General features: G+C 38.2%; 1 protein-coding gene across 1 annotated transcript; it reads right to left on the bottom strand.

Annotated features, from left to right (window-relative positions):
• Window positions 1-74: 74 nt before the first annotated feature.
• On the bottom strand, window positions 75-24,384 carry ago2 (argonaute RISC catalytic component 2). Its single transcript, XM_005461983.4, has 20 exons — window positions 23,455-24,384; window positions 22,230-22,277; window positions 18,685-18,865; window positions 18,468-18,588; window positions 18,159-18,340; window positions 17,923-18,059; window positions 17,695-17,829; window positions 16,726-16,813; window positions 16,263-16,410; window positions 16,052-16,171; window positions 14,093-14,215; window positions 13,836-13,969; window positions 13,073-13,257; window positions 12,025-12,184; window positions 11,816-11,906; window positions 11,205-11,399; window positions 10,874-11,008; window positions 10,023-10,124; window positions 9,705-9,904; window positions 75-9,617 (listed from the first exon to the last, which is right to left on the bottom strand). The coding sequence occupies exons 1-20, from the start codon at window positions 23,471-23,473 to the stop codon at window positions 9,509-9,511; spliced, it is 2,613 nt and encodes an 870-aa protein (XP_005462040.1). The 5' UTR covers window positions 23,474-24,384; the 3' UTR covers window positions 75-9,508.

The raw sequence follows: 24,384 nt of genomic DNA, 5'->3' as shown, positions 1-24,384 counted from the left end.
GGTAACAGTTCAGCAAAACTGGACAGGATACGAAAATACTGGAATGAAAACATCAAGTGAGAACACAGCAGAAAACCTTTTTCAAACATTTTTATTAATTAATGCAACTTACAGTCAAGCCAAAGAGCGAACTATATTAAGTGATACGTATTCACATTATGTCCTAACAGGGTTTACAGCATATCTTGTGTTCTGTAAGCATAATTGTTACAAAAAGAAAAAAAAAAAAGAAAAAGAAAACGTAAAAGAGAAATCAAAGCTTACAATATCAAGAACAAGGAGCTTAGCAGTGGATTTGAAACATATGAAATGAGCAAAAGACCCTCACCAGAACAGGAATGACAGCAAATTCAGTTTTGGCATGTTGTGGTTTAAATAAGGGAGTAAAAGAGATACAGAAACTAAAATATATGCAAAATATAAGTGAGCTCAAAATGACAGGAGGAAAGGGAGGTTTGAATTCACGCGGCTTTGCAGGGCTGTCTCTGCCAAGAGACTTTGGTCACTTTGCTTCTCCGTCATGGCTTATAATTATAAGAAAGAAAAAAAAAAAAAGGAGTGTCCTGGTATTAGTTCTGAGTTAATTTTGTATCAATTTTGTAAGTCCGCAGATGATTGTCTTCTGTCAGAAAACAACAACAAAAAAAGTTTTGTAGTCAACTGCAACTCCAGGACCGACTGTACATTCTCAGGAGGTAGATAACATGAAGTCTTAAAGAAAGCGTGTCTAAATGGGAATCGAGCTCTTTGTCAAGTCTGTGAAACTGTAGTGCATAATTTGTTTAAGGCCAAATAGGAACCTCACTTGTAGATCTAAGGCTATTTTAAGACAAAAGGGTGTCAGGGTGGAGGGAAGTGCACGGGAGGGGATGGAGTTGTGGAGGACAGGGTGAGCAGATACAGCCCTTACATGTCAGTGCCTGAGTAAACAGTCGCGCTTTACCACAGCTGCTCGATGCACGTCAACCCTTGGTTAACTGAACCCAATCTCTCTTTTTTTGGCTACATACATGCAGGAAAGATGCAAAAAAAAAATTAGAAAAGGACACAGAAATGAGACTAGGAATATTCTGATCGACATTATGACTTGCATAAATGACACGTTATTTGGCCACATGGTGTAACATGTTACAAGAAGAGCTATCAGCGTGGGCACAGCCTGAAGTGACATTCAAACCTCCCTAGAGGGGAAAATTATGTTACTGGACAATATGAAGCACACTAAAAAAACAAAACAAAAAAAGGTCAATGCAGCATATATCAGGCTTATGAGGTACTTCATGAATATATAGATATATCAACGTTTTTAGAAAAGCTCCTCCGAGTCATATTATTCCTTATAATTCCTATTGATAGCATAAAATACCTCGTCAGTTTTATTCTTATTTTCAGCCCAATCTCAGATGGGCCTCCTTTCTTTTTTTTCTTTTTCTTGAGACCGCTTTGAAAGTGCAAAACACAAATACTGATCGTTCTATGCAGCATCTACACACGAGGTTGCATGGTAGTTAAAACTTTCTTTTCTTTTTTACTTTTTATGCGGCATGACAGATTTTAGTCAAAACTTTATTTTGAAAGGACTCACAAAACCCAATGCACAGACAGAGAGAGAGAGACAGAGACAGAGACAGAGAGATCCGACAAAAGGCACACGTCGAACCACGAGCGCACGCTGGATGTCTTCAGTTTGGACTAAATCGCTACGACCTTTACTCAACAACCACACACGACCTCACGTGTGCCTTGCGTCGAATTTCAATGGTTTTTCTTTGTGTGAAGTGTATTCAGACGTGGATTTTCCCTTTGTTAATGTGACATGCAAAACTACACATTTCTCCCTGCGAGAAAAAAAAAAGAAAAAAAAAAATGGCATTGAGTGTGGTGAGTACCAGATGGGGAAATCCACCCTGGATTTTATTGCAGTTTGGGTTGAAAAAACATGTAGGCATTTGATAACAGCGTGGCTCTGTTCACTATGAAGCCTTGATATTTCTAAACTTGCTGGCAAAACAAAAACTGAAAAAGAAGCTGGTTCCATAAATTGAGACTAAGTTTGTCTGATCTCACAGGCATTTGTCCTGCCAACTAAAAGCCTGCCCAAAGTGGACAGACTGGTTAAAAGAAAGAAAAAGAAAAAGAAAAAAAAAAGACCCAAAACACCAACAATCTGCAGCCCACGCTCAGGAAATTTATTGCTGTGCATACATCTTTCCGCAAACCTTCGTCGTCACTACAAACACCTTTTTAAAATCAACAGGTTTTGCTGGATTATCTACATGTCATGAATTAGCAATTACGATGGCACCTTTTAAAAAAATCCAGACATCTTTTACAGTTAGCATTACACGTGAACAAGTCCTAGATTGTGCTTGGCTGTCTTCATCGACTCACATTACAAACAATGAGACTCCCGATAGTAAAAAATTTGGTCCGGTAAAATGTAACCAACTAAAGCAACCAACCAGTCCATGCAGGATTACTTATTAAGGGTGAAAACCCACCAAAACAGACAGTGCTTTTATGTGATATTGGCTTTCATTGGTTTGGTCACTACAATTTCTTCATTTTGTTGTCACTCATAAATTAGGGATAATATTAGCTAGCACCCGACACTGCTCTGAGGTAGTTTTATCCAAGTCGGTAAATAAAAAGCCAAGTCGTTCACAAGACTGAAAATGCTTGGAAAAATACAAATAAAAAATACCCACAAGTCTTGCATGATTGGATTCAAATAGTTCAGCTGAATGGCAATGGCTTGGTTAAGTTCTGTAACAGCTCTCCTCAGTCTCGATCTGATTTACTACGTCATCCAGTCTAACCCTGAATATCCACCTGGATGCAGATGTGTCACCTGTCAATGCCACAGCTGCCAGATTACTGTGTGCTTTTCTGCACCCTGCTGGTTGCCAGAGGAGCTCTTAGAAGTTCACTTGTGAATGCACAGAAATAGCTATATTCAATTACAATTTATAGACAAGAGATTAGGATAAAATGGCATCCTGCAGGCAATGATTTAAAAAAGTGCAGTTCAAGCATACCAAACCATCTGCTTGACATTAAAATATTCAGTGGATAAGGAAAATTCAAGTGCTAACAAAATGACTGGGATTGATCCTTTTATGATCAAGACATTTTCCTGGCTATTTTTCCACTAGATGTTTAATTAGAAACAAAGTAGTAGAACCAACACTGTAATCTTGCACTCCCGTTTCTTTGGCTTCAGTCACACAGATCTAGAGACTGGTTGGCGATCCCTGGAAACCTCAAGTGGCCAGGGAAAAATGTCTATTCCCAACTAGGTGTTAAGTGGTTGCTGGAAGTTGCTGGCTGTCACAAAAAACCTTCTAGTGAATAGTTTGGTTGCCTATATTTTGCATGGAACATCCCAACTTGTCTGCAAACACTTGCCAATTAACCACAGAGTGGTAGTGAAACTGTGAAAAGTGCGATGCAAAACAAAAACTGTCATAGTAAAAGTGAAATCTTAGCTGAAACCAACACGTTTCCAAAGTCACATCTTTTACTCTGACGGCAAACCATGACTATTTCCAGTTTGTGTCACACTTTTCACAGTTTCACTACTGCTCGGTGGTGGTTGCTAAGTGTTTGCAGACAAGTTGGCATCTCCCATGCAAACTAGAAGCAACCATGGAAATGTGCTAGCAACCAAAACAACTGCAAGGAGAATTTTGGCTTAGCGCTGTATACCCCTTTGCAGCCAATTTGACGTAGTGACCGCAAAAAAACAAAAAACACTTCCAGCAGCCACATTGAAAAATGGTTGCCAGGCAGTCCTCAACTGGTCTCTACGCCTGTGTGACTAACGTCTTAAACACATCCAAGGTAAAGTGAATGAAACAGCTGCATCCAATGAAATTGAAAAGGTCTTTCCTTGTTGGTGCACCACTGGAATTTATACTAATTGTTGACACTTGTAGCTAAAACAAGAATACAGGCAAACTTTATGGATACCAAACTGGCATCACATGGTTACAGGTAATTGAGTGGACATTGGCGTAACTGTCAGAGACAAAGTGATGCTTATTTAGAAAAAAAAAAAAAACTATGTCAAACAGGAGCGGGATGTTATGTATATGCCACGTATATCATAAAAGGTCAGTTATAGATCTAAAAAAAACAAACAAACAAACAAACAAAAAAAACCAGCTGCGTAGCAATACAAATGAGGAACAGAAGCAACACTTAAAACAAAAAGCTTCTCTGCATTTATGTGGCACTGCACTAATTAATGTAATAATTCAGGGACGATTTTACAAGACAGCTCTGTAGAGGCTGGACAGGAATACGAGACCCGAGGGCTTAAGCATAAGTTTAAAATCCAACAGCAAACAAGATCACACACCTACGCAAACCACCTAATATACACACAAAGCGCTTATGTTTTAGCACCTCACACAAGTATGATGCCAGGACTCAAAGGATGGCTACTCTTTGCACCAGTGTGAAACATATGTCTCCTAAAAGTACAGTAGCCAACATCCAGAGAAAGACAGCACAACTGTAGAATTACTACTTTCATGTTAATCAGAATGAATAAAAATAAAAAGATTATATGATCTGTGACATGGGCAATATTTAAATGACTGAGAAGAAGAAAACAATACTTTCTGGAATTAATAAAGCCTATAAATAAAGGGAAGAAAACAGAAAGAAAAGGCTGTACATAAGATGCAAAGAGGAGTATAAATGTACTGGATGGATAGCCTATACAACATTACAAACCACGCAGGTTCAAATTACATTCATTTTTAATATATGGAGCTAGGAAAATAGGATCTACTCTACAAGAGATTTCTTTATAACAGCAAGATTTTCTCCACAAGAGACAGATAAGCGGCAGAAAGAGGAGACATTACTATACAGAGGGTAATGGTATGGAATTAATTCATGTAATGGGGACTGCTTCATTAGAAAGCCGGCTTTTATTTTGTACTCCATGACCATTAAAAAAAAGAAGAAAATAAATTAAAAAGAATACTATTAATAAAAACAAAAAACAAACAAAAAAATGCAAAGGCTGATGGTTATCATTTGGAGAAATGTTATCATTACCTCTTAAAAACTAAAGACCCACTATTATGAAAAATAATTCGCTGATTAAAATAGCTTATGATATGCCATTTAGTTTACAAAAAAGCTATTTCTAAAACCTGCTTTATCCGCGTTTTGGCCACTCCGAAAGATACTGGGAAAACAGCCAAAGTGAGGTGAATGTGTGCATTTAATTACCTTGTCTGAGAATGTTTTTAGGGGCAGCACTACAGCTGTTCTGAAAGCCTCACTGCTGCATTTCACTTGAAGAGCATTGCCACATTCATCCAGGCTACAAGTATTGGTCTGTTGAACATTCTTGACTGAGCTCATACTGTATTTCACTGTTCTTGTAACAGTGACAATAAAGTATTCTGTTATATTGTGACGAAGATGATTTATGTGAAAAAGGAAAAGCCTCTTCCGAGTCGTGATATGTGTAGTTTGTAGCGATTTTGGACAAAAAGAGGCCTTACTAAATACAATTTAATGTGCACATGGCTGTCTTCAGTGACAGCCGTGTCAAACCTTAATACTCAAACACTGTGGCATTGATGCTCCGGCTACAAACCCCCCAAAATCTCCTGCCTATGATTGGCGACACTTGTTGACTGTGCATCTCTTATTTTGAAAAGCCACCAAAATCCAAAACTCAAGGCTGCCAGCCTGCCCCCTGATAAACACTCTCAATACATGACTAGCTCTAAGTCCTTTGTTTAGTGCAAAGAAAAACAAAACACATTGTCGAATATTGTTTGTTAAGTGTAGGGAGAAAAAAGCCATTTTGACCAGGTTTTATAAGGTGCTGGTGTAGGTAATGTAAAACGTAAAGAAGCAGAAACAAGTTCAAAGTCATCTCTTTAAAAAAAAAAAAAGACAGCTTAAAGTTTCAAGCCAGTCAGTTTCTGATGTTTGTGCTGTTACAGGAAAAAAATGATTCAATCTGTCAACAATACATGAGGGTTATCTTCTAGAGAATGACTTCCAACTATTACACTATATTCTGACGCGTCCCTTTGAGGAACAGTCTAAGAACTGAACATTCGAGTAAGTGAAGATAGCTGTGGTCGCGTTACAAAGGCCTGCAATCACACAGGAACAAAGACATTCACATTTCCAAGTACAGAGCCAAAGATGGGCTTCTCCTGATTAATTCATCTGTTCTGATCCACCTACTCTGATCGAGATGACTGGATCAAAACAAACCTAAAGCTTAAATAAAGGACTTAAATGCATGATTGTACATAGAAATAAATGCTCTGGGGTGAAATTCGACATAAATTTTCGGCTGTGTCATTTTCACACAGACATCAACAAGTATTACGTGATAGTTTTCAGGCTCTATCAATCTATCCGCGGGCAGTCTTTTCTAGATTACTTCCCCGGTCTGACACACAGCACCAACTGGGTACATTTACTTTGTACCTTGTACTTTTGAATAATGAAATAAAATTATCAGACCAAATATGGGTGACATATTTGATGGTATGCTGCTCAACTGAAAAGCAAAGGAGTTATTATTCTATATAGAAATAAAAAAAAAAAAAAAAAAATGCTGCTTCTTATTGGTGCATAGAATAAAAGGAAAGAAAGCAGGGAAATCTGTGTGTAGGTACAAACACAGTTCAAGAATTTGGTCGTACAGCTCAACACTCAAAACACACATTCTCTCATTAGTTTGAGCAAAACTATGAGGGTGAAAAATTAAAAAAATAAATCGCATAACTACATAAACTGAGAAAGCACGTTCACCATCACGCACAGCAAACATTTAAAACCTCTTCTGTCAAGATGCAAGACTCAAACAGCGCCAATTAGATAGATTGCAGAGGTAATTATACAGAAATGGCCAGCAGTGTGATGTTACCATAACACTTAAAACAGGTAACAAGAGGTAGTACACGCGGCCATTTCCACACAATTACACCGGCGTCACACGAAACGGCCGAGCCTCTCGCTTCAGTTGATTATCTATAAAAGTCACACCATTGCTATCAAAAGTGCATCCAAATTTACATGTTGTGAGACCAGCACCGATAAGAACAATATTGACATCATAACAGTAAATATCAAGTACAGATTTTTCAGAATGCCCCACAAACACAGTCAGTCGGATTTCTAGTTGCTTTTACAGGTCATGAGTACAAAGGGAACCATAGAGAGGTCATCAAAGGGAGAGAAAAGATTCTAAACATTATGACGCTTACTTGTTTTTTTGTTTTTTAGCATGCAATTACGGAGCCTTGTGGACCAGTCCAGTGAGGATTTAAGGTGTTTTACAGTGAAAACATCTAGCACCTAGAATCGAGATGTCCTTTTGTGCTTTCATATAATTATATATATATATATGTTTCTTTTTTTAATATTCATCATGTAAAAGTTCATAATCTTGTTTGGCTAGGAAAGACTGTGTGTTACAAAGGATACACCCAATTTATAGGCTATAAAATCTACAATGTTACAAATGACCACATAAATACTTCATCCTATTAGAAAGGTATGAAGACGTTGATAAGCACTAAGAAACGCTACTAAATGCAATATGCTAAAAACAACATAAAAAGCCCTGATTATCTACCTCTAGAAATGACTCCAATTCATGTCAGATACCCACTGCTAAATCTCTTGGTTAAAAATGATGCATAGTTAGAAAAGATAAACTACTCGCCTCCACTCAAGACTACGTCAACATTCGCCTGCTTATAGCATTAGTAAAACTTAGGTGGGATGTTATTATATAATAATGTTATTAGTAAGACATGACAGTCTTAAAAGGCCATATATTTGCATTTATCTGCATACAAAGACAATATTAATTTAGACAATTTTTTTTAACATGTGGGCCAGTTTTTTAAAAAAGAAAAAAACAAAGAAAATCTATAATCTTTCAGCAGCTTCCACTGAAGGCTTATTCAAAATATACCTTATTACCAACATTACTAAATAGTATAAAGACTCACAAAAAAGTCATTTGCATAAAACCCAAGCTTTTGTGCGATGACAGCCCCTAGTTCTTGGAGCAAACACTACGTTAAAGAGGTTTTAAGGAATTTCAATCAGTTAAACTCTAAAATGTTGCAGCTTTGACTCCACTGTACCGAATGCCTGGTTACTGACAAGCCACACAAATGACACAGCAGAATACACCATCCTGTGCTATATACATTAAAAAAATAGAAGTAGGGTTGATGTGTATAAAGGAAGAAATAAACAATAATCACAAATGCCTAAAATGTCTAAAACATGAGCCAGCTACATGCATATCCATTGGAGAAATTATTCAAATTTTAAAAAGTCTGTAAAAACAGATGGGAATCACACAGATTTTAACACGTTCCCCACTATGGTGACTTCCTAATCAAGTGTCTTTTGTCAACATGGCTCAGAATACATTAGAAATGTGTCCTTACTGGGAACCAGTCCCAATATATTACATCTCAGGTCACTGGTTTGTCAGTTCAGACTTAACAGTGGGGCAAAGGAGGAAAAAAAAATGTTTGCCCCCCGCCCCCCCCAAAATTTCTAAATACAAAAAGAGCTTCATTGAAACTAAACAAAAATAAATTAAAAAAGTGTTGATTCAGGGGTTACACAAATCTGATGTCAAGATCATTAACTGTCAACAGAGTTGGCATAATAAGATCATCAGTGTCAAGAGGACAAATACTGGAAGAAAAATTCATAGTTTTACATAGAAGTGGCAAAAAAAAAAGAAAAAAGAAAGAAGATACTCATAAATGGCACTTTTCATCACATAGTGCCCTATGTGGGGGGAAAACAAACACAAACAACCCTCAACATATATATATATATATATATATATATGAGTACTTTTGTCCTGATTGAAGCTCTCATCCTGGTCAGTGCACTTTGCTTTGATAGGCTGATAAATAATATCTGCGGGGAGGTCTAAATCATTAGGCATATAACAGTTAATGGACCCCCACATCTTTTGATTTTTGCCTTCTCCCGTCAAGCACCAAGAGCCTAATAACAAAACAAAAGGAGAAGGAGGGCGACTGGCTTCTTCTAAATGTGAAACCACCCTACTGTATACTGTTACCTCCTGCAAGGAAAAAAAGGAAAAAAGAAAGAAAAAATTCTTCTATTAACGTACAAACTCTGCCTTGTCTTTTCGTAATTTTCACCCTTTTTTTTTTTTTTTTAAACGGATAACAACTACAAATACAACTAATGCACGACATGTAAATAAAGCCTCTTCCAGCTCAATCCTCAAGAAAGAATGACTCTTTTGCATGTTACAGTCTAATTGCTGGAATGGTTTTGGTGGGTTTAAGTACAATTGTAGACATTTGGGTTACTGACATGTTTGTCTGGTAGGGAGATCACAATGTGAAACCACTGTAATGTTATCTACAGCTGACAGTGAGACAGCGGAGGGTAGTGCGTTCCATCAGTGATGTCTCACCCACGCCTTCCTGGGAGTTGGGTGCTCTCAGGCAAAGTACATGGTGCGCAAGGTGTCCTGGTGGACCTGAACAGCTTTGGCCAAGGCCTGGTGGTCACGTCCATTGCTTTGACCTGATGTGTGACTGCCCTCGGCACTGAAAGAGAAAAAAAAGTTGCAGAACTGTACGTTTTTCCAACAAGGAGACAAACGTCTGCAAACTAAGAGATTTTAATCTCTTCACCTGTCATGCTCTTTGTCCACCAAGTGATAGCGAGCCCGGAAAGCCACCAAATGGGCATAGTAAGCTGGTGCTGGGATGGACACTGACCGGGTGCAGCGCACGTAAGTGTGACAAAGCTGGTAGGTAAGGACTTGCAGTTCATCTGATGAGAAGTGGTTGTCGTCCCAGAGCACGTGATAGTGAGACGGCCTGCTGGTTCCCTGTCCGGAAGTAAAGTGGATGTCAGGTATATTTGGGTTGTTTTTGACTCACAATCTACTTTCATTAGAAAAGTGGAAGACACCTTTATCAATACATCTTATCCAACTTGGCTTTTACCTGAATGCCAGCATGACTGCAAAGGTAGAAGTCAAATTCTGATGGGTGAGTTATTTTGGTGTCCACTGTGGTGCCTGCAGGAATGTTGCCGCTCTTCCCAACCTATAAAAAATATCCACAGAAATGCTTGTTAAGCTGGAATTGTTTACGTGGATGCTGACCCAACAAGCCAACATTACTTTGAAACCTCCCGAGCTGGTGAATATAAAAGAAATTTGTTTTTACAAACGACAATAAAAAAAATAGATAAAAAGAAACAAGAGTTTACGAAAGTGCTCAACTATGAAAATAGCCAAACCATGAAACACAACAAGAAAATCCCCACAGTGACTAAAGAAAAGAAAAACAAGAATAGAGTTGCAGCACGATAAGAGATAAAGTCAAAGGTGCCACACTCTACTTGCAGCCACCACAAAGGTTTAGATCACCTCTATTTTTATGCCTGGATCGTGGAACATCCAAGAGCATCTGGTTGGTTGGTTGGCTTTAAGCTCTAACCTGATTATGATAAAGCAAGAGTTCAGCTAATTAATGTGACGCCAGTCCATTTAAAACCTTGAAGGATCATAAACATTTTAATAGACAAGAAGCCAGTGTGTCAAGGTGTTTTATTATCCCAGTTATTGTTTTTTAGTTTTTGTTATAAGACGAGTTGTTGCATTTCATAGCGACTGCATATGATGATGGGATACTCAAAAATCTTTGAAACTAAATCTGAAGCGTTATTAGGGACCCTGGTGAGAGGATATTACATCACTCTATTCCTAAACTTGTATGCAGTCAGTTAATTAAAATAAATAATTGACACAGATCATTCATAAATTCCCAGCACTAGCAATGACAGTACTAACCCTCTCATTTCTGTCCATACAGAACAGTCTCGTGTGGTGTCTCTTCTGAACGACCACAAAGGTAATACCAGGCTGGTAGTCCTTCTCTAGTTTGATGCAGGCCTCCCGGATTGCCAGCAGCTCATGCTGAAGAACCTGCACGTAACAAAGTCGTAAGATCTTAAAGATTACCCGTAAAACAATATATGTACAACAAAAGCATGATTAACATTTAACAGCAACTTCTGCCAGCTCAATTAATTTCCCACAACAGCACAAGTGCATAAGGAAAATCAACCACTTTTCCTGTTTGTTATAGTTTATTCTGTGTAGTCCTGGATATATGGATCACCTGGTTGAACTGGCCCTCAGAGATGCCATCCCGATAGTAGATGATTCTGGTGGGCTTGAAGCGGGTGGACTTGTAGAACTGGATCAGCAGCTCCCTCACCATGGTAGCCAGGTCCTGAATGATTTCCTGGCGGTGCTGCTGTACCCGTACTGTGGCACAGTACCGGCTGGGATGGGCATCCATGCTACCAACAACCTAAAATGAAAGAAAGAATGAACAAAAACAGGTATAACCACACTAAAAAGGATTTACTGAGAATGACAAATGATAGTGATAGACGCTTCATCATTTTGATGTCCCGTCCTACATAGTTTCTTACAATAAAAAAACAAACAATCAAAAAAAACAAAAACAAAAACAAAAACAAAAACATGACAGACAACTGGACTTTCTCAGTCGATCACATTTTGATGACACTTTGATTAGGATGAGCTTGGAGGTCAAACAGGTTTCTTTCTTGCTTTTGAGGCAGTGATGTCGCTGTCCTGCTGCATAATTTGTGACGTGTCCGTTTAAGCTAGAACACAGTATCTCGTTACTCTGTGCCAGTCCACACACACACAAAAATATAACATATTATGAAGGGTAGGTCTTAATGTGTTGTTGCTTACAGCAGCGATGGAGGGCTTTTTTCCATCTCCTGCCGGTGGATGTGTCACATCTGCACCAAGGAAGATCACTGGCTGCTGAAACACCACCGGCCTAGAACAGTAGATGTACATAAAAAAGTTTAACACAATGACATCGCTTTCATGTGCTGAAAAAATATAAAAACAACTCATTAGTTTCATGATAAGAATTCACCAGAATTTCCACTAACCTGCCCTGTGGGAGGAGGATGTTGTTAACACCGCCCAGCTTGACATTGATCTTCAAACACAGGTTGGAAAGAGTTTGAGGCGTCGTCTTTTGAACATTCTTCACTTGCACGCACTGTGTGGCCATGCCAAGAACCGTGTCCCCAACACGTTTCACCTCAGCTAAAAACACATCAGGACAAGGGGGAGATATAATTTGATCTGCTATAATAAAAAAAAAAAAATAGCGTGTTGCACAATCTTGCTCTGCCCCAGACGATTTAGTGCACATAAGTAAGCTGACAAAGTATTTTCTACGTAAAGGATAAATGTCTTTGTTTTATTTATTTATGCACAAATTACTTAAAATAACTAACTTGAAGCTCAAAAATGAAACCGAGTATATAACTTTTTCTGTAATTTCTTGTGGTTTACTTCTAAAGCAGATACAGAAGCAGTAAAACTTGTTGAGCAGGCAATGGCGCAGCAGCATGTTCAGATACACTAGAAGTGGGGAGTCGTCTTTGAAGGTGCAGCAGAATGCGGTTGGAGTGGTAGGGACTAATTAAAGACCCCCTTCAGGTTCAAGGAGAGTTATAAATAACATGAATAAAACTGTTCCCTGATTTCTGTTCTTTATAAAGGGTTGACGCTTCAGTTATTAATAAGAGTTTAATTATCAAAATGAGATACTTTTGTACAAGTACATGATGCGTAACTTTACCCAAACTCAATTACTTTAGCCAAATCTCATTCTCTACAAAGCAGGCTTAAAGTTTTCACATCTGTTTGCGATGTCACAACTTTAACCACTTAACCTAGATTTAAAGGGAACTCAGAGAAACAGCCCTTGAGTGTCAAACTGTTTTACAGAGCTAAACGCAAACATCCAGGTGAAGCAACAATGACCAAAACTTGTTTCTGAGTGGAGAGCCACACCAGCGGCTTTTAAAATGGTGAATTTAAACTGCACCTGGCTGGAGAAGCCACTATGTTTGTTTTTTTGGAAACAGAAAACAAAAATAAATTTCTCAAACAAAATAAATACCATAGTAAAAGAAAATCCCTCACCATAAACGGGTGTCTTCCCTGGTAGGATGACTACCACCAGTTGGAGGCCCTGGTAGGTGTATTTGAGGTGCCTGAACATGGGCTCGACGCTGTCAGCTCCCTGGGCATATTTACAAAAGCAAGGTTGACCTTGGATAGGCATTCCTGCATCTCGAGAGATCTTCCTCAGCTGATCTGTGAAAGCTCTGACAGGTGGAGAATTTATTAATTTAAAGATAAACGAGTTAAGACACAGTCCTAGTTTAGGTTAGATGACATTTGAGAGCTGCCTGCCTACCTTAGATGTATGAAGTTTTCAAATTATCCCATTGGACTGCTTTTCCTAACATTTATTTTTAAATTACAGTGAAAGACTGTTTGGTTTCCAGACTTCAATTAAAAAGGAGCTGGTCAGTCTTGGTGAGTGCCATGAAAAGTCAGGACATACTGACTTGCTTAAATACAAAAATAACATGAATGCAGTAGACAAAGCCTGGCCTACACACTATAAATACACAGCACAGCTGTATGTAGTTGGCACGTGCTTACACAGAACTATATTTGCACAGTAAACTTGGCCAACATTTTACAGAAAAAAGTGTGTGACTGTGTGACTGTGTTTACACACTTCTGTACAGGACCTACGCTCTGCTTTACAACTTTTTAAACACACCCAGCTCTGTAAGCCTTAAGCTGTCTACTATCAAACAATAACATGCACACACGATGGCATGACATACATCTGCATATGATAGATAACATACGTTCAATGTATCGTGCTTACTTAAGTAGGAGTTCGGTGCACTGCCTCTGTGGCGCAAAGCAGGCAATGGCCCACACTTTGATCTCAATACCAGTGTGGAACTGCTTGTTCCTCATGTCCCACACTCCCTGGATTGGTGTGGCTATTGCTTTGTTCTGCAAATTGCAATGAGAGCAACATCATTAGTGCCAATCACACCATACACGATGAAGTTACGAATAAAGCTCGAATAAAAATGAATAAAGTAATTCATGCATTAAAAGCACATTAACACATACCCTGCCTCCATACAGTATGGAAGGAGCTTGTAGGACACGGCCATTCACTTCCGTCATCTCATCCCGAACCATCACTCCGAACTCACGAACGTAAGGGTCAGCGTTGAAGTTGGCACTTCTCATCTGAATAAACACACACACTCATTAGCATAATACAGCAAACTTTAAGATTTTAGTCAAGTTATTTATTTTCTTTTATTTATGTTTATTCATTTCATATTCAAAGTAGAGATGGCACGATACCACTTTTTTATGTCCGATACCGATATCATAAATTTGGATATCTGCCAATACCGATATGAATCCGATATAGTGTGTTTTTTAATCAATAAAACTGTTTTTTTAAATATCTTGCTGCATTTTGTATAAGTTCATACTCAAGTTTAAATAAACAACAACACTAAAGCTATTCTGTTATACCTGTATGTAAAAAATACACTGCACCCAAAATATTTCATAGTTCAGCAACACTGATCAATCTAATAAACTTAAACCTGCACCATCCTCCCTATTGTGGTATTTTAAAGAGTACTTAGCAGAAATATTAAGCAACCTAACTAATAGGGTTGGAAACTCCCAGCAAAAGAAAATGGGGAACCACCCTCCACCTGATGATGCTTAATCGATGTAATCAACTTTAATTTGATGCAGGGTGAAAAAAAAAAAAAATGCACAGAAATAAATTATTTTTCAAGAATAATTAAAAAGATTCAACATCTTTCTTCAACAGAATTGCAGACTGCACAGATGGTACCTTCCCAAAGGAAAAAGTAGTAGTATAGCTTACTAGGGTATATTAGACTTAATAGTTACTATATACAGTAATGGACTTCTATACATTTTATATCAGATTAAAACTTTGGGTGTAAGATTCAGATAATTATTTATTACAAGCCAGACATTTTAAATGAGAATAAGAAAGAAAAGTATGTCTTTGTGCCCCCTTTTCCCTGTTCATGCCCTATCGGCCCCCCTGGCTAAACTTTGCTAGATCCGCCCCTGCACAGCTACCAGCCATCAGCTACATAGAAAAGGATCCTGGTGTAGAAAGTAATATTAAATAAATTCTAACAACAGCTTATCAAGCTTAAACGTGCTGCTGTTGTTCCGCCGCTGGTTTCCTCTTTCTGGTGCAAAGTGGGCCAAAAACAAAGAAGAGAGACGGACTCGCGACAGAAAAGCCGATCAGCTGATCGTTGATCAGTTTCACGATTGAAGTAGCCGCAGGAAGGTGAGGGAGAGAGAGGCAGTCGCTCCATATATAGGTTGTTAAGCTTAACATGGGAACGCTTTACAAACATTCAGAGATGAACTTACACACTTACTTTACTTCTCTCTGGGATAACTTCCTCGGAGATGAAATGCCAGATTGCTAGCAGGCTACAAATACACACAGCCGCTCTATCACGCGACGTGCTACGGTTATGAGCCGAGTTACGCCGTGTTGCAAGTTTTTTGAGGTGCTTTTTTGATATTTAATGGATCGGATTACATTTTTTATTTCCCTCCGATATCCAATCCAGTAATTTAGGTCAGTATCGGACCGATACCGATACGTAATATCGGATCGGTCCATCTCTAATTCAAAGTAATCTGCATTGTTATTAATGATAATCATAATATTATGGACTATGATTGTAAACATCATTGTCTACCAATCAGCAAATTCATTAGCAGTTCACTACAACCATCAATCTCAAAGACTTTTGTTGTCTTTATTAGCAGTCCTTCCAGCACTGGCCTCACTGAACCCATTAATTTTTAAGTTTATCATGTTGGCAGTGCTTGCTATTGACCTTAGACCTCTGGGCAAACATCAGTGATGAATCACTTGAGTGTAGCCGTTGGCACAATGTAAACATTCTCCGTTTTCCTTCACTTGTTGTTGCAGGAATGGTGCCAAACTTGTGAAAACTTAAGTTTAAAAAAACAGTGTCTGTTACGGTTCATATAACTCACCAGTTTACTAATCTCATCCTGACGATCTGGTGCCGATCTGGCTGTGGCACGGATCATAGTGGAGGTCTGATTGTCTGTCAGCTTTTTGATGCAGCGCTGTCCCGCCACTATGTTACACACCTGGGGCAGACATGCGCAAAACATTCAGAAGAACAAGAAAACAAAAATCTCAAGTCACCTAGCTGGTGAACAAGAGGTTGATGATGCTTACCTCTAGAGGCAGGTAGGTGTGTTTCTGCTCCTGCCCCACCTGTAAACATGGCAGGTGGGGGTATCGCAGGATGAGCTTATACTTGTCTTTGAAGTACTGAGCTACTGTGCACTCTATAGTTTGGCCATTCTCCTGTTGCAGAGGGAACCTAAAGATTTACAAAAAAAAAAAAAAAAAAACATTCAACATGTGAAACCTTTTAAATCTACAGTCAACAGGAATATTCTAAGACCAGTATTTCCAAATTTTACTACTTATAATCATAACAAGTCATCTAGGCAGAAAGTTTGGTTTTAACTAGTATTCTGCAATTAATCTAACAGGACTAAATGCAGTTGTAGGTGATTTTTTTCTTGTTGCTGTTGTAAACCTATAGCAAACGTGATATTTGAATATTAGGCATGCTATTTATCTTGTTTTTAAAACATAATTGAAAATAAGATTTTTAAAAAAGCATTCTTACGTTTGGTGGCTGGCTGGTCTTCTTGTCACATTGCATACTCTGTACTTCCTCTTCATCTGCCCACAGTGAGTAATCTCAACCTTCAGGCCTTAATAAAGCAATCACAATAAAAGGAAACAAAGGTTGAACATAAATTTTTTTTTAAATAAAATCAAGGGAAAATTAAGGCCAATTTACGAGACAAATACATATTCATATATTAATGAAAAACAGAAACCAAATAAAAGCAAAGAAAACAGAGATGCAGAATCACCAGGGACCAGAATCGTCCGATTCTGGCAAAAGGCTGCGCACACACACTCACAAGTATACACTAACATGTCATTAGCGTGCAAGCTCCTAACTGTTTGTAGAGACTTAAAGTTTGCCAAAGTAAACTCTTTGCAGGGGGGGTTGGGGGCACCTGGAAAACATTCATAACAGCAAACCTAACCAGACATTTAAATCACCTTCAGCCAACTGAACATGGACACTTTAAAAAAGCCAACAATGGACAAATAGCTAAAGGCAGCAGCCTCGGTTTGAGCAAAGCAGTCATGCGAAAAATTGCAGAGTTAAATTAAAAAGAGAAGAGAATAATTTTCCTGTTATCTGGTGAAGTTATAAACATACTGGAAAATGATTTAAGTACGTGACATTTGTTTGAGCCTGCTTTTTTGTAAGGTAAACTATGTGAGGTAAAAGGTGTTTGGACAGTAACTAATTTCCACTCAAATATTTGAACCTCTTTACAGTAGAAGAACACTTTATTATGTATGCTGTCTGTTATAGTCGCTAAAAAGAAAATCAGCAGGTCACACTTAGTGAAAAATCAGAATCTGCAAAAAAAAACAATTTACAATCTGTGAAAACTGATTAGAAACGAATCTAAAAAGTATTAGTTAAGAATATGAACACACAAATAAATGTTTTTTTATACATCAAAGCTCCCAAAATCATTAAAAATATGAACTCCTAAGTTTATCTTACCTTTGATTTCTTTTGTAAATTTCACTCGTTGAGAGTCTGTCAAGGGCTTCTGCTGTTCTTCGATGCTTTTGAAATCCAAGACCTCGCACATAAACTCAATTACAGGTTGGGCTTTGTAAAACGCAGTGGCCGAAACTGAAAGTAATTAGACACAGGGTTTCAGCTTATGGAAAAAGCTCAACTTTAGACAAATTTTGCATGAGAATTGAATCTCATTGTGAAAATTACCATCGATGTTGAGCATCATTTTCCAAAGGGACGGCCTGACAGACTGGTGGAAACCAAACCACACCTCTCTCCCTCCACCAAGAGGGTTTGAGCATCCCTCTGAAGGAGTGAAGAAAGAGCGTCCCACTGGGGTATACCTGCAGAAGAAAAGCACCAGCAAAAAAGCCAACAGTATTATAAAAGGATAAAATAAAGAGTCAAAACTATGACTGACAATGACAGAAATTCTGAAATACCTCATAGAAGGCAAATGTCTCATGACCACATCCAAGGCTTGAATAGTCTCAAAAGGGACGCTGGGTAGCCGTCCTGACAGTGCCTCATGCAGAGCTTGCAGGCTAACGCAGGACACCCACTTGATAGCTACTTTGAAGCTGCGGTCTTTCCCTTCACCAGGAATAGTTACCTCAAGCTCCACCTGTGTGATAAGTTGGGAGGAAAAGAAGAGATACAATGCAGTCATATTGCAGAAATACTCATACTTTTTTTGTTTTGTACTGAAAATAGAGCTTTTAGTGTTGCAGGTTGATGTGTGGAATACATACTTTGTCTCTGCCTATTGGCAAGGGCATGGCAGTGTAAAGGTTCTTCCTTCCATCATACACCGGCTTTCGATCACCAAAGATCTGTGTTTTAAAGTGCTGGACCATGTGCTCCACAATTTCACTGAAAAGAAAATGAAATGGATAAATTACCAGCAATGCCCCATGTAATTTGCTCACTCATCTGCTGAACGATAATGAAATATCAACATGGATATACCGATTGACCCTCCGGGGGCATTTTTCAGGCTTGATGTCAATGTCATAATGATAGACCTCCAATTTGGGGATTTCCATCTCAAAAAAGTTAGCCTGGAGCTTGATTGTCCTGCCCATGGTGCCAAAGTCTGGCCGTGATGGTGGCTTGAACACATACTCTGGCACTGGGGAAGATGGGGGTTCTAAAACATGTGAATCAAATGAAGCAACAAAATAAATGGTAAGATTCAAATCATCAAAAAGACCTTTAAGACCCAACCAGCAATAAACTGCCTTATAAACAAAGAGTTGTGGATGCACATGTAAACAAACTGGAGCATGTTTCATTGATCTAAATCAAACGTAAAACAAAAATTTGCTGTTGGCTTGTATTGCAATACACATAATAATGTCTAATAGTGGGTTAGGGTTATTAATCAAAGGAAAGAAACAACTGAAAAATTTCTCAGAGATTAGGCATACATAAGCAGTAATAGCAGTGTGTACAATACAGTATGATCATTTTAATCAAGTGATGAAGCCTCAAAAATTCAAAGATGTACTGATACATCTGTAGGGGTAAATAGGTTTTTTGTTTTGTTTTTAAAGTCAGGAGCATCACAAATGTGCACTAACAATATGACTTAACCATCAGCTCTAACTGGTGTAATTTCAAGGATATTATATATGTGCTCTTTGGAAAATATTATACTAATATTATAATAAACAGAATGACTCAATTTATAATTTAAACAACACCACATGGTTTTGCAGCTCCAGGACACTGACTTAATTATCCAAATACACTGATTAATCCTCTGAATGTTTGTAGCTTCGCTTCTATCAATTACTCTAGGAAAACTAAAAGTGTCACCTGTTGATAAATAGCATCGTAGCATTTGGACCTCCCCAGCTCCAATTCAGAACCAATCTGTTCTTCCTATACTAGGGCTGCAGCAAATTCAAGTGTGTGCATCTCAATTCTTTCAGCATATAAGGTTCTGTATAAAACTTCTTCTGTCTAGTACAATATGTCAGCTGATTTCAGTACTTTCACAAATGGGTACACACCAAAGCTATGTCCACATGTGCATGGGATTTTTTTAAAACAAGGATTTCCCCCATGAAATATAACAAAGTGACATCAAGCGCTGTGATGAACATGCCTAAGCAACATGTGACGATGTAGCCCTAACTGTACAGGAATGTTGGCCAACCAGCACTGAAAAAAGAACCAACTTAATTCAATTATTTCAATTGGTAACACCTAATTTAATTAAGTTCTTTGAAATGAAGTTAATACATTAGATAAATCAGTTGTGTTACTCTAATGTATTAACTTCATTTCAAAGAACTTAATTAAATTAGGTGTTACCAATTGAAATAATTCAATTAAGTTGGTTCACCTATTTTCTTTTTTCAGTGAGAAGCCTACATACAATAACACACTTCACAGTCTGATGTCAAAAAACAAAACCGAGGTGCGCACCTTTGAGAATGTAAGACAAAATGTCAGTTTTCCTCGTCACCACGCAAACACAGAAGCACAGTATCTGTCAATCTTCACCACTGGAAGCAGCAAAGGCTGCTTTGGGTGATCTAAAACAACGTTTACATGTGGACGAAAGTCCAAAACGCACAGAAAAAAATTTATGTTTACAAAACTGTATGTTTGTGAATACTGGCTGAGGATGGGGGGACAGTGGAGGGGATCTGGGTGATATCTGATGCTTTTGCTATTATTAGCAGCTGCAGCATTCAGTGTTTCAGAGAAGTAAAACAAAATTCAAAATTATAAATTTTTCTGACATCCGCTAACTCTTCATCACACCATCTTTGACCTAGAACCTGACTCGTGTAGGATTTTGAACACTCAAGCCAATATTCAGGGATTTAAAACTCAAATATCTGACTGATATTTTCCTTCTTTCAAACACACAAAACATTTGTATGTATATTTATTTATTTGATAGTTTATGCTTTGCCTGACTCTGCTCAGATCCGCTCCTCCTTTCATTTGTGGTGACCCAAACACTGTTGCAGGGAAGCTGCAGAGTGCCCACTAGTGGACAAGCTATACACCATCAACATTCAGAACGTGTTTGAAAGGGTGTTTCTCTCGCCTGTTCTGGAACTTATCTGATTTTATAATTGCTGATACTGAAAGGTCAGCAAATAGCTAAAACTGGCTGAGAAATCTGTTGGGCTCTGCTTTAAACATTTAGCGAGCACAAAATCAGCCACTGTAAATTTGTATCTCATCTGCTAACAGGCTGACATCCGTCTAAAACGGTGATAATGGGTGACTTTTCACAAATGTGTTCAGGCTGTCCTAGAAAAATGAAAAAGCACAAGCTGCAGCCGTCATTTTGAACAGGTTTTAGTCAACAGACCGCACACTTGTGGCTGTAGAGCTCATACAGAGTATAAATACACCACTGAATAAATTCTTCAGAGAACTTCAATTACATTTTTCCAATGTAACTGAAATTACAAAGAAAAAAAGACAAAAAGGCAACTTATTTTGTATAATTTCTTTCTCAAACTTAATTAAAATACTCAGGTTATTTTTCTCATTCATAGTTTGACTTTTTTAACTTATCTGCAGTAAGACTTATGGGGAATTTAATATTTAGTTTTTTTAAACAAATTAAGAAAAAATGTTTCTGCATATTTTCTGATTTCTTTGTTGGAACAAAAATAATAAATAATACAGCTACTTTTCACCTGTACCCTTATTCACAACAAGTCACCACAGCAGGCAGCTTAACATGTTTGATTTGGCACTTCTTTTTTTTTTTTAATTATGGGGGGGTTTTTTTATTACTTTACACTGGATACCCTTCCTGACCCATCCCCAAAGGGTTTTTTTCAAATGAGTAAACCACTACACTATGTAGCCACACCAATAATAATATACAAGAAAAACTTATTTAAATCTCACATTTGTAATTATTTTGGTACAATAGTTGAATTATTATTATTATTATCATTATTATTTATATTAACATTAACAACAACAACAACAACACATGTACCAAATCTACACCAAATCACTATATTATAACCTGAAAGATGATTTTAAGTGTTAACATTTTTGCACTTTATTGTAGGAGATGCACACAGCTCTCATTATTGCTGGACAAGCTCAGCCATATCTGCAGCTTCAGATATTTCAGTCAGGACACACTCCATTCCCTTCAGTGCATTATCTTTTAGCTCCAGCGCTGTTCATTCAAACAGAAAACCTTTGATAAAGCCTAGCAATATATGGTGGATTTTAATAAGTGCCCTTTAGTTAAGTGCTTTGCACATAAGTGCACAAAATGAGGTGTACTAGTGCTGACTAGTTGAAGAGCAAAGCATCTTCTGTAGACTCTCACAGGATCAAAATACCTATATGCTTTTTGCTGGATGGTTTCACTATCAGAAGGTCCTGTTGTTTTTCAGATGAGTACATACTGTGATGCTTGAAGGATGTGTGAGAAAAAAAAATGTTGCCACTTACACTGGACCACTACTAGGGTCAATTTAAAGTGTTAAAGCCCGAATATGGGAAAAGCTTACCAGAGCTTACTGACCCAGTAGAACCGGGTCCCTCAAGCATCTCAGCAGCTACAGAGAACAAAAATAACATGTTATAAATGCTCAAAGATCCGCTCAGTCTGATACACACTGTATTTCAAAATAAAGAGTAATAAATGTGTACACCTAATAACATAGTACAGCCCAGAGACCAAAGATTACTGCTTAACATAACAAAACCATTTGTTTATGTAGTAAGCAGTAAGAGAGCGCTGCTCATTTATTACATTAGCTTCATCCCAGCAGGCCTTTCTTATCACTTCCACAGGAGTCTTATCAATAGACACGCAGAAAGTATTGAGCAGCTGGCAATCTAACTGATGAAGCCACCCCTTCCCCCTAGAAATAGACTGCTTCAACACACCGAGTCGTGTTTTGGTTGAACAACACATCCTCGTTAAAATAACTGCAAGTGGGGGAAAAAAAATTGTCCAACATAGTGCTGATGTCGCCTGTACTCTCTTTCATTCAGCCTAAAAAAGCCAGCTGACAAAAAACAGAAACGCACACATGAAATACAACGATATGCAAATCTACACACACACAAACACAGCGTCTGTCTGACTAACGACAGGCGGCTCAGTCGCTTAACTATCTCTACCTAACGTCAAACTTAATCAAGCAGACTTCTCCTGTATCATTTAGTGTCTTAAACCCGGTGTTACACTGAAAAGACGATCCGGTGGCGTTAGCGCGTTTATACCGCTGGTGTATTAATGTGACATATGTAAATGTGGCGATTTCAACTGTCAGGCTAATCGTATCCCAGACTGGTGATGAGATTAGGTCGGCCTCGAAATATTGCTTCAACTAGTGTGTTTAGTGCTTCAGTTCGAGAAAAATGAATGATATGCGTTTACGTTCGTGTGATTTGTTAAGAAAATATATGCCAGCCAACCCCCACTTGGTGAAAGTGCAGTGAGTTAACTAAAACAAGTTCGGGAAACCAGGTGCCGTTGAAGCTAGCGTGGCTAGCGGCAGCTTGTTGTTGCACGCTAGCTAAGCTTGCCTCTAGTACTAATACACTTAAAACTGGGACGACATGTTCCTCGTCAAAGCCGTTGTTGAGTTTTACTGTAACGAGTTGGATGAAACGGGAACAGAGCAAGCACTTCATCGATGCAGCACAGAAAAATGCCGCTTCGTTATCGTCAGTTTTCTTTGGCCGCATCACGTAGCCCATGCTAACGTTAGCCGCAGCACTTACCTCCAGCAGAGGAATACATTTTGTCGACTTTTTTTAAGCGTGTGTCGTGGACGCACAAACACTCCGCTTAGTTTTTCGCAGAATTCCACCAAAACTCATCCGTAGTCGAAGTGTATTTATATGTCCAAGTGCAAGGAAGGAAACTCGGTTCTAAAAAGAGATATTTAGTTAGCCAAGTGGTAAATATTTGAAGTCTCTCATCCTCGGCTCGGCCCCATCCCCCCAACACGCAAAACGGGAGCCGAGAGAAAAGAGAGCGCAGGGTAAAGAACCACGCGCTTCAAGATGATTCTTTCCCATTCCTTCCGCCTTTGGTCACTTTACTTTCGGTAGTGTATATATTTACATTTGGACTTCTTTTTTTAATTACCCTTCTTTTTTACAAGACATATGTATTCATCCCATCAGTGTAGTCATGAATGTAGACAAAAAGCTAGTATCCGTATCAGTCCACGAAATGTGATTCTTTTTTTAAATAAATATAACACATACTATATAACACATACATACACATAATACAACACAATTTAGACAAATCACGTTTCCTATCAGATTTAGTATTTTATTAGCCAAAGTTAGCATTTTACACGGTTGCAAACATTTCAAATACGGTAATTTCGACTTAAGGGGAAATATTAACGTTTAGATTGATGTGAAGTGGGGAACTATCTTGCTTTTCGGTGATGTCAGACGCACGCTGCGCGGTCTCAGTAGTGATGCTAATTCAAATCTTTAAAAAAACACCAGAGATCGCTTACCTGGCTTAAAAAACAACCCGACTTTTTATAACCTGGCTAAAATACAGGTCTGGTTTAAATACGTACATATATATGTATATGGCCACGAATGTGGGTTTTTAAAAATGTCAACAAGCAAAGTAATATACCAAGTAGTTTGTTTCTTCGGCGGAGGAAGCATTTCCGGGGTACC

This window comes from Oreochromis niloticus, linkage group LG22 (genome assembly GCF_001858045.2).
Source record: "Oreochromis niloticus isolate F11D_XX linkage group LG22, O_niloticus_UMD_NMBU, whole genome shotgun sequence".
NCBI lineage: Eukaryota > Metazoa > Chordata > Actinopteri > Cichliformes > Cichlidae > Oreochromis > Oreochromis niloticus.
Note: the sequence above shows the minus strand (reverse complement) of the source record. Positions and strands in the feature narration are given on the sequence as shown.